We start from the raw sequence: 12,048 nt of genomic DNA on the forward strand, positions 1-12,048 counted from the left end.
TATCGCCAGTAAAAGTGACGTTTTTTGCATTTTTCACGCACAAACAGCACTTACACGGATGATATTACTGCTGCAATACTTTTTACTGTTTTGAAACACAAATATTTGTGTTCAGCGAAGTCTCCCGAGTACAACAGTACCCCTCATGTACAGGTTTTATGGTGTTTTCAAAAATTACAGCGTCAAATATAAGGCTTGTGTTTCATTTTTTTCACATTAAAATTCGCCAGATTGCTTACGTTGCCTTTATGACCCTATGGTAGCCCAATAATGAAGATTACCCCTATGATGACATACTATTTGCAATAGTAGACAACCCAAGGTATTGCAAATGGGGTATGTCCAGTCTTTTTTAGTAGCCACTTAGTCACAAACACTGGCCAAAATTGGCGGTTTTTGCATTTTTCACACACAAACAAATACTAACGCTAACTTTGGCCAGTGTTTGTGACCAAATGGCTACTAAAAAAGACTGGACATACCCCATTTGCAATACCTTGGGTCGTCTACTATTGCAAATGGTATGCCATTATGGGTGTAAATTTATTTCCTGGGCTACTATACAGTCTCAAAGGCAACGTAACCAATCTGACAAATTTCAATTTCTAATGTAACACGCTATATTTGACCCTGTAACTTCCCAAAACACCATAAAACCTGTACATAGGGGGGTACTGTTTTACACGTGAGACTTTGCTGAATACAAATATGTGTATTTTATTGCAGTAAAAGCAAACCGTATTATGACATTGACAGTTAAAATGTCATGTAGAACTAAAAAAATAAAAAATAAATCTTATTTTCTCCCATGTTTTTCATATTAAATTATGTTTCATAGCTAAATATTTGATATTAAATGAAAGCCCTGTTTCCCCTGAATAAAATGATATATAATAATGGGGGGTGCATTTAATATGAAAGAGGTGAATTACGGTTGGACAGACATATAGCGCAAATGCCAGGTTTTGTTTACATTTTGTTTCGTTCACAACTTGTACATTTGGCTGCGGTGTTAAGGGGTTAAATATAGTCTCCTCCTTTACTGTGTTGATTCCCTTTATGTATTTAAATGTTTCTATCATATCCCCCCTGTCTCGTCTTTCCTCCAAGCTATACATGTTAAGATCCTTTAACCTTTCCTTGTAAGTTTTATCCTGCAATCCATGAACCAGTTTAATAGCCCTTCTCTGAACTCTCTCTAAAGTATCAATATCCTTGTGGAGATACGGTCTCCAGTACTGCGTACAATACTCCAAGTGAGGTCTCACCAGTGTTTTGTACAATGGCATGAGCACTTCCCTCTTTCTACTGCTAATACCTCTCCCTATACAACCAAGCATTCTGCTAGCATTTCCTGCTGCTCTATTACATTGTCTGCCTACCTTTAAGTCATCAGAAATAATCACCCCTAAATCCCTTTCCTCAGATGTTGTGGTTAGGACTCCATCAAATATTCTGTACTCTGCCCTTGGGTTTTTACGTCCAAGATGCATTATCTTGCACTTATCCACATTAAATGTCAGTTGCCACAACTCTGACAATTTTTCTAGTTTACCTAAATCATTTGCCATTTGGCTTATCCCTCCTGGAACATCAACCCTGTTACATATCTTAGTATCATCAGAAAAAATACATACCTTACCATCTAGACCTTCTGCAATATCACTAATAAAAACATTAAAGAGAATGGGTCCAAGTACAGATCCCTGAGGTACCCCACTGGCGACCAGCCCATGCTTCGAATATACTCCATTGACTAAAACCCTCTGTTGCCTCTCACTCAGCCACTGCCTTACCCATTCAACAATATTGGAATCCAAACTTAAAGATTGCAGTTTATTGGTAAACCTTCTATGGGCAACAGTGTCAAAAGCCTTACTGAAATATAGGTAAACAATGTCTACTGCACCACCCTGATCTATAATTTTAGTTACCCAATCAAAAAAATCAATAAGATTAGTTTGGCATGATCTCCCTGAAGTAAACCCATCTTGTCTTGATCTTGAAGTCCATGTGTTTTTAGATGTTCAACAATCCGATCCTTTAACATGGTTTACGTTACTTTCCCCACTACTGAAGTAAAGCTTACTGGCCTATAGTTTTTCCAATGTGAAGAAATCCCTTTTTGTGTTCGTTATTTCTCCCCTTTTCATTCGGTAGATGTAACTACCGAACAGAAACTACCCCCCTGGCTTGTTAACTTCAAAAGCATGCTTCAATTAAACCCCCTACCTGTGCGAACAAAGGCAGCGGGACTTGGTCGTCGAGTGTCTGGAACTAAAATCGGACACTCGACTTCCCGAACACCGGTCCCAACATACGAACGCTGGATCTTTGTTTCCCGAACAGCTAGGAGATCGCTTTTCGGTACTTTTGCACATTCATATGAGGGGAACAATCGCTGCTAGGAGCCAGGGGAAACCGTTTGTGGGATTATTTGTTTATTTCAACTTCACGAAATGGACCGGCAAAACCACCCAAACTCATTTAACTGTTTTGGGCAGCAGCCTCGTGGGAAGCCGGTGTCAGGGTACCTGAAGTCTCTACCTCGGAGGAGGTTAGACTTTCTAACAGCCGTCCTCTCAGGGGGACTGATTCACCCAAACCTCACAGCTCTCATAACCGTTTACACGCCGGCCGCGATAGCCCCGCTTCCTTTTATGACGTGGCGCTCAGGAGCCGACGTCATGACGGCAATCACGTCCCGACCTGTCAATCTAGTTTCGAACAACGAATCAGGGCTCGGCAGGGGCAGAGTCATCAATCAAAGAGCTAGGTATAAAATAGGGATGTGTGTAATGGTTCATTGCCCTGTCGTGGTTCTAGCTTGTCTGGTCACTCAGTGCTCTTATTACTATTGTCTCTTTGGTTCTGACTCGGCTTGTACTTTCGTTCCTGCTTATCTCTCGTGTCCTTTGACCTCGGCTCGTCTCTCGCTTGCCTGTTCTCTCGTTCCCTCGACCTCGGCTTGTCTCTGACCATTCTTTGCTTTCTCCTTACGTTAGTTCGGCCATTCTAAGGTCCGGTATACGTACCTAGCTCCTGTTTGTATTCTGCGTGTTGGATCCCTGTCCCGATCCTGACAGCCGGTCACCTAAGACCTCCATGGAATTTGAAAGCCCTGAACTGATCTGGGTGATTTTTGTATATGTTGGTCACCCAGATCAGGGCTATCAGGGGATATGACATTACCCCATGTTTTTAGGGCTGTTCTGAAAGTTGGGGAAAACTGTACTTTTTCTGCCTGGAGATAATGAAGTTATTATGTTATCTGCCTTAATTATCTCCGGGTCCAGGGGAGGGAATGATATGTTTGCAATGGAAGTATATAACTATTTCTCTTGTCATGATTGGCTGTACCATGTCCCTCCCTGTGGGATGTCCCCTTGCATGGGGACTTGCATAAATCCAGTGTGGCACAATAAAGCTCAGTAAATGTTGTACCCTTCTTCTAGACTCCGGCTGATGTTTGGGTATTCGTATGCTTTACTAAGGGAATCGTCTGGTAAAGCTATTGTATGTGTATGGGAATCGTTTATTTTATCTGCCGAACGGAGAGTTATACCTATTGATGCTCTGGCCGTTCGGAAGGAAACTACCGAATGAGTATTGGATATACTAGGTTTCCTTACACCCAACTCCTCCCTACTACCTTTCTTGTGAATGGGCACAACATTTGCTAACTTCCAATATGCTCTTAGGACGTTGCCATTTGTCTCTTGAGCTGTTCGGCAGAGTATTTATGGAAGATGTTGGAGCAGAACCTGTATCAATTTTGACAGAATTAGGTGGTTTTGAAGTAAAATAATTGAAGTTCTGCAGTGAGATGGAGAAATTTCGAAATCAGCAGTCAAGAGACCTGACACTGGAGGTTAATAGAGATAGAGACCTTCTTATCCAGCAAACAATGAGGCAACTAAACAACCGCTTTGGCTGTAGATGTGCCACAACTCCGATGACTGACTATACACAGAGTACAGGTCACCTTCAAAGAAGAGCCAGGGGAAGGCAGTGGAGTAGCCTGAAGTTTTCATACTGCAATTGCACAACGATTTTGTTCAAATGAGAAACTGCCTAGCCTTGATTGTATCCAGAATGCTAACAAAGGAACATAAACAAGTTTAATGCAGAGGTTAAGGAATCTGGGTGAGAGAGATCAAGAGAGGGAACGAGACATGTGGAGAAGTGTAGTGGTTTGCGTGTAGGATCTTGCCATGATAGGGACAGGGATTTTAGAAGACCGCTCTCAATTGATACACGTCCTTTTAGACCATCATCTAAAGGAAATCCTAGTGGTGATCCAGACCCTCTGCCAGCACTTCGCCAGGCACTTGGGGAGAGTTTGTACCCACGTGTGCAAGCTATGCAGCCAGCATTTGCAATAGTATATTGCTTGAATTATCTTCTGCGCATCTGCTATTGCTACTTGCCAGTGAAGTCTATCCGTGGGCCAGGGTCGATGAGGCCATGGAACTAATCATTGCACATGGAAGGGAAAATGGAGCTGACTGCATCCTTGATCTTGGTTTGTTAGATTCATCTGATCAGATGCACTCTGCCGCTGGGAAGTCAGACCGACTGTCTCGACTCCCAGTAACACACTCTGCCACTGGGGAGTCAGACCGACTGTCTCGACTTCTGGTAACGCTGCCCGGTGCTGAACTGGTTGCTGCTGCTGGGATGAGGGACCGACATTCTCCTCTTCCTGTAACTCACTGCCACTGGGGAGTCAGACCGACTGTCTCGACTCCCGGTAACACCGGCTGTAGCTGGGGATCTGGGCCGGCTGCCCAGCATCCCTGTAGGGCCAATGGAGAGACCTCGGTCCCATCTCCACCTGCCGTCGGGAGGTCTTCCCAGGACCAGTCTATGAGGTTCCCCACTTTGTTAGCTGGTAGGGAAGCAGGGGGTACCTCAGCCAGGTCTTCCCAGCTGTAGGGTGGTAGATCTGGTTCTGCCTGTTGGGTAGCTTGGTGCCAAATTGAGCTGAGCAGGTGTTGGTAGTCCCACTACAGCTCCCACTCCCTTGTTACCAGGTGGGTCATGTCTCGTCTCACCTCGCGGGCGTCAGCCCAAACATGCATGCCCACCCTGTCATAGATGTCCAAAAATCTAGACTCCTCCGTGCTGCCGAAATCAATCAATATCTTTCTCCATGGCATCCCAAAGTAGACCAGGGCCATCAAAATCATCACCTTCGTTACAGAAGCACTCGGCCGTCCAGGGGGTATGTCGAACCGTGTACCACCACGTCGTCTAGCCAAAGCTCCTTACATACCAGGCTCTTGAGCTCTGTCACCCACGCATCCAGGGGCTGCTCCCCCAAGAGACACATTCGCATCGCCACACGCTTCTGTAGCTGCTGCTCGTCATTGGGGAGACTCTCACCCTGCCGACACTGTACATCCTCCAGGACCTCATACCAGACTTCCTTCCGGTCTGCACCCCTTTAGTCTGCGTCTTCCTCCTCCTCGTCATGGAATGCTGTCTGAAAACTAGCCGATTCCATACTGCTGTAGCCAGGGAGGGGCGCTGTATGGATACTAGCGTTGCCCTCAATTAGCATTCATACGATACTGGTGTCTCCAGGATGCTTCTGTGCTTCTAGAAGCCATCCCACAGCTGCCACCAATGTGACGGACCGACTGCACCCCGACCGGGTACCTCCGTCAATCGCTGCTTCCTAGTACTGCCGAGTACCATAAGCACTGCGCTTGAGCACCATGACCACTGCAAACCCCACAAACCGCCGCAGCTTGGTTGGGGTTTCGCCGTCTCCTACCCACCCTGGATCTCCGACGAGGCCCCAAGTTCCAGTGGTTGATCCTCTCTCGCTCCAGAGAGTCAAGCAGGAACAGCTCTTAGAAGAGCTAGTGATTATACTCGGGGGAGTATTGTGATATAGCAATCTCCAGAGTGTAGTTCTCCAATCCCCCAAACATGAACCAAGACTTCATGAAGGTGCAAGATGATATGAACTTTAATGGTTGAGGTTGGCTTTTATACAATTCTTCAGGCCTGATGGAGCACAGGGACACAAAGGACACAAACCAATCAGAAGAAACATACAGTCTGTGACACGCCCATGTACAGCACACAATCCCTCCCCTCTACTTGTGAGATAATTGAGTAGAGTCCTGTAAGTAACTCAATTATCTCAAGGCAGAAAAAACACATTTTCACAAAGTTCTGAAAGTACCCCAAAACATAACCTACCCCCCAAAATCATCCCCGGATAGCCCTGATCTGGGTGAACAACATATCCAAAAATCACCCAGATCAGACCAGGGGTTCAAAAGTTTCATGGAAGTCTCTTTTTGACCAGCCGCAAGCATGGCTTCATGCCCAAAATAGTTCCAGAGAATAAGGCTGTTCGTGCACAAAGTCAGTGTTAAAGAGTGTTCGGTAGATTACTTCTGCTGAACAGCGCTCTGTTCATGGGGATTTAGTCGACTTTAGCTGGAGGTGGAAGTCCCAGCGGTGTTCGTGCCGTTGAGTGACCGATTTTAGTTCTATGAACTCGACGGCAAAACGCTGCTGACCCTGTATGACTAAACAAGATGCCACGTGTTTGACTATACTATTTGGTTTTGTGTAGATTAAGGTGTGCTGCCGTGTAATATTACTAATAATGCTAGCAATTTTTTTTTTTTTGTAAATCTTTACTGTCACTCCCCCTTGTGGAACATCAAGGACTCTCTTTTTGACGTTCAATGTTACGGACGCATCTAGCACCAGAGGGATTAATAGACACTTTGCAAACTAATAACCTGTGATAATCCTAGCACATTTTGGCTATGTATGGTTTGGCTAGGTGCCATCTCTGGACATTATAAAATACACAAGATGGGATAAGGTTACAATGTTTGAAAATTCACTGCTGTCCTTTGTGCAGATTCTTGTATGGAGGGAGCAAGTAATTTCAAAATAAAGTGTTTTTTGTCCCTCTTCATTTTTTTCCCTTTTGTTTTATTTGTGGAAAGAGGTCATTTTTTTTTCTCCCCACTCCATGCTACTTAAAGGATCACTATAGTGTCAGGAAAACAAACCCGTTTTCCTAACACTATGTCATCCTTGGGGGACCCTCACCCTCAGGGTCCCCCTCCCGTGGTGCTGAGGGGGTTAAACACCCTTCAACAGCTTACCTTAATCCACCGCTGGTTACCCTCGGCGCTGGTGACCTCTCGTTCCCCGCCGATCTCAGCTCCCGAGTGGAGCTGAATGCACATGCGCGGCAAGAGCCGTGCGCGCATTCAAACAGTCCATAGGAAAGCATTTCTCAATGCTTTCCTATGGACGTTCTGCACGCTGGATGCAAATTTCGCATCCAGCGTTGCAAAACCGCCTCTAGCGGCTGTCAGGAAGACAGCCACTAGAGGTTGGATTAACCCTACTTTGTAAACATAGGGTTAAAACCTGAGAGATCTGGCACCCAGACCACTTCATTGAGATTAAGTGGTCTGGGTGACTATAGTGTCCATTTAATTCTAGGTTGGCTACAGTGTGTACAATAAACTTGTAAAATTGATATTCTAAAAAAATATGGAAGTTATGTTTTACTATTCTGTTTTGTTGTGTCAGACGGAGTGAGGGCCCTGCTCAGTGAGCTTACATATTAGAGGGAGTGGGCTATAGTGACACAGTAACAGAGGGATTGAGGGCCTGCTCAGTGAGTTTACATGTTAGAGGGAGTGGGGTATAGTGAAACAGTAACAGAGGGATTGAGGGCCTTGCTCAGTAAGTTTACATGTTAGAGGGAGTGGGGTATAGTGACACAGTAACAGAGGGATTGAGGCCCTGCTCAGTGAGTTTACATGTTAGAGGTAGTGGGGTATAGTGACAGTAACAGAGGGATTGAGGGCCTGCTCAGTGAGTTTACATGTTAGAGGTAGTGGGGTATAGTGACACAGTAAGAGGGATTGAGGGCATACTCAGTGAGCTTACATGCTAGAGGGAGTGGGGTACAGTGACACAGTAACAGATGGATTGAGGGCCCTGCTCAGTGAGCTTACATGTTAGAGGGAGTGAGGTATAGTGACACAGTAACAGAGGGATTGAGGCCCTGCTCAGTGAGCTTACATGCTAGAGGGAGTGGGGTATAGTGACACAGTAACAGAGGGTTTGAGGGTCCTGCTCAGTGAGCTTACATGCAAGAGGGAGTGGGGTATAGTGACACAGTAACAGAGGGATTGAGGTCCTGCTCAATGAGTTTACATGTTATAGGGAGTGGGGTATAGTGACATAGTAACAGAGGGATTGAGGGCCCTGCTCAGTGAGGTTACATGATAGAGGGAGTGGGGTATAGTGACAGTAACAGAGGGATTGAGGGCCTGCTCAGTGAGTTTACATGTTAGAGGGAGTGGGGTATAGTGACCGTAACAGAGGGATTGAGGTTCTGCTCAATGAGTTTACATGTTAGAGGGCGTGGGGTATAGTGACAAAGTAACAGTGGGATTGAGGGCCCTGCTCAATGAGTTTACATGTTATAGGGAGTGGGGTATAGTGGCATAGTAACAGAGGGATTGAGGGCCCTGCTCAGTGAGTTTACATGTTAGAGGGAGTGGGGTATAGTGACACAGTAACAGAGGGATTGAGGGCCCTGCTCAGTGAGTTTACATGTTAGAGGGAGTGGGGTATAGTGACACAGTAACAGAGGGATTGAGGGCCCTGCTCAGTGAGCTTACATGTTAGAAGGAGTGGGGTATAGTGACACAGTAACAGAGGGATTGAGGGCCCTGCTCAGTGAGCTTACATGCTAGAGGGAGTTGGGTATAGTGACACAGTAACAGAGGGATTGAGGGCCCTGCTCAGTGAGTTTACATGTTAGAGGGAGGGGGGTATAGTGACACAGTAACAGAAGGATTGCGGGCCTGCTCAGTGAGTTTACATGTTAGAGGGAGTGGGGTATAGTGACAGTAACAGAGGGATTGAGGGCCCTGCTCAGTAAGTTTACATGTTAGAGGGAGTGGGGTATAGTGACAGTAACAGAGGGATTGAGGGCCCCGCTCAGTGAGTTTACATGTTAGAGGGAGTGGGGTATAGTGACACAGTAACAGAGGGATTGAGGGCCTGCTCAGTGAGTTTACATGTTAGAGGGAGTGGGGTATAGTGACACAGTAACAGAGGGATTGAGGGCCCTGCTCAGTGAGTTTACATGTTAGAGGGAGTGGGGTATAGTGACACAGTAACAGAGGGATTGAGGGCCCTGCTCAGTGAGTTTACATGTTATAGGGAGTGGGGTATAGTGACACAGTAACAGAGGGATTGAGGGCCTGCTCAGTGAGTTTACATGTTAGAGGGAGTGGGGTATAGTGACAGTAACAGAGGGATTGAGGGCCCTGCTCAGTGAGTTTACATGTTAGAGGGAGTGGGGTATAGTGACACAGTAACAGAGGGATTGAGGGCCTGCTCAGTGAGTTTACATGTTAGAGGGAGTGGGGTATAGTGACACAGTAACAGAGGGATTGAGGGCCTGCTCAGTGAGTTTACATGTTAGAGGGAGTGGGGTATAGTGACACAGTAACAGAGGGATTGAGGGCCTGCTCAGTGAGTTTACATGTTAGAGGGAGTGGGGTATAGTGACACAGTAACAGAGGGATTGAGGGCCCTGCTCAGTGAGTTTACATGTTAGAGGGAGTGGGGTAAAGTGACAGTAACAGAGGGATTGAGGGCCCTGCTCAGTGAGCTTACATGTTAGAGGGAGTGGGGTATAGTGACACAGTAACAGAGGGATTGAGGGCCTGCTCAGTGAGCTTACATGCTAGAGGGAGTGGGGTATAGTGACACAGTAACAGAGGGATTGAGGCCCTGCTCAGTATGTTTACATGTTAGAGGGAGTGGGGTATAGTGACACAGTAACAGAGGGATTGAGGGCCTGCTCAGTGAGTTTACATGTTAGAGGGAGTGGGGTATAGTGACAGTAACAGAGGGATTGAGGGCCTGCTCAGTGAGTTTACATGTTAGAGGGAGTGGGGTATAGTGACAGTAACAGAGGGATTGAGGGCCTGCTCAGTGAGTTTACATGTTAGAGGGAGTGGGGTATAGTGACAGTAACAGAGGGATTGAGGGCCTGCTCAGTGAGTTTACATGTTAGAGGGGTATAGTGACACAAAAGGTAAGGATAGTATTAGACTAATGACAGTTGCAAGAGAGGAATCAGTCGGGAGCTATTACCAGTTTAATTGATATGCTTTTATGAAGAAGTGTGTTTTTAATGATTTATTTGAAGGAGTGGAGACTGGGTGAGCATCTAACGGAGGAGGGAAGTGAGTTCCACAGGAACAGTGCAGCCCTCGAGAAGTCTTGAAGGCGAGCATCAGAGGTGGGAGTACGGACAGGAAATAGACGCAGGTCTTCAGCAGAGCGTAAGGGCCTAGATGGGACATACTTGTGTATAAGGGAGGATAGATAGGTGGGAGCAGCATTATGTAGAGATTTGAAAGATTTGAAACAAATTGCTCTAACCACAGGGATTTCTTTCTCGCACATTTTTCTTGGACTAAAACAACATGGGAAAAAAATAAAAATGAAAATAGGATTGAGATTTGCAAGTCAAAAGTAAATGTATAGAACTCTGCCTTTAAATGCATTGAAACACCTTGTGCTTCCTTTCTTAATGATTTTATTTAGTTTTTGTCATTGAGCATTTGGAGGGATTACAATTTACAGCAGATATATTACTGTTTTTACTTTAAATGGACACTTTTACTAAAAAATAAACTAAGAAAACTGAAAAAAAACAAGTAAGATCCTGTCTTTGCTTTATTCTATGTATTGTGTGACACTATAAGAAGACGTTAGCTTGCATTGTCCTTTAATGATGCTGGCTCAACTCTTTATGCAGCTTAAGAAAATTGGTGGAGGAGGATTTGGGGAAATATATGAAGCAATGGACCTGCTGACACGAGAGAATGTGGCCCTTAAAGTGGAATCAGCACAGCAACCAAAACAAGTGCTAAAAATGGAGGTAGCTGTGCTAAAGAAACTGCAAGGTAAATCCAGCGATGTCTCTGCTCCTCCTGAATGCTGTCTCTTTATTACATGAACTGCTGTTATCACATTCTTACTGACTCACACTATTATCACACTATTATCACATTCTTACTGACTCACACTATTATCACATTCTAACTGACTCACACTATTATCGCATTCTGACTGACTCACACTATTATCACATTCTGACTGACTCACACTATTATCACATTCTGACTGACTCACACTATTATCACATTCTAACTGACTCACACTATTATCACATTCTGACTGACTCACACTATTATCACACTATTATCACATTCTAACTGACTCACACTATTATCACATTCTGACTGACTCACACTATTATCACATTCTAACTGACTCACACTATTATCACATTCTGACTGACTCACACTATTATCACATTCTGACTGACTCACACTATTATCACATTCTAACTGACTCACACTATTATCACATTCTGACTGACTCACACTATTATCACATTCTGACTGACTCACACTATTATCACATTCTGACTGACTCATACTATTATCACATTCTGACTGACTCACACTATTATCACATTCTGACTGACTCACACTATTATCACATTCTAACTGACTCACACTATTATCACATTCTGACTGACTCACACTATTATCACATTCTGACTGACTCACACTATTATCACATTCTGACTGACTCACAGTATTCTCACATTCTGACTGACTCACACTATTATCTCATTCTGACTGACTCATACTATTATCACATTCTGACTAACTCACACTATTATCACATTCTGACTGACTCACACTATTATCTCATTCTGACTCACTCACACTATTATCACATTCTGACTGACTCACACTATTATCACATTCTGACTGACTCACACTATTATCACATTCTGACTGACTCACACTATTATCACATTCTAACTGACTCACACTATTATCACATTCTGACTGACTCACACTATTATCACATTCTGACTGACTCACACTATTATCACATTCTGACTGACTCATACTATTATCACATTCTGACTGACTCACACTATTA

At 44.6% G+C, this 12,048-nt stretch overlaps 1 protein-coding gene across 3 annotated transcripts in view; it reads left to right on the forward strand.

Moving 5' to 3' along the window:
- TTBK1 (tau tubulin kinase 1) overlaps positions 1–12,048 on the forward strand; it is a 303,323-nt gene that overhangs the window by 113,645 nt on the left and 177,630 nt on the right. For all 3 annotated transcript variants that reach the window (XM_063444162.1, XM_063444163.1, XM_063444161.1), the window contains one exon: positions 10,844–10,991. In XM_063444162.1, coding sequence (XP_063300232.1) covers positions 10,844–10,991 — 148 coding nt within the window. The remainder of the gene's footprint in view (positions 1–10,843; positions 10,992–12,048) is intronic.

Source organism: Pelobates fuscus, chromosome 2 (assembly GCF_036172605.1).
Source record: "Pelobates fuscus isolate aPelFus1 chromosome 2, aPelFus1.pri, whole genome shotgun sequence".
Taxonomy (NCBI): Eukaryota; Metazoa; Chordata; class Amphibia; order Anura; family Pelobatidae; genus Pelobates; species Pelobates fuscus.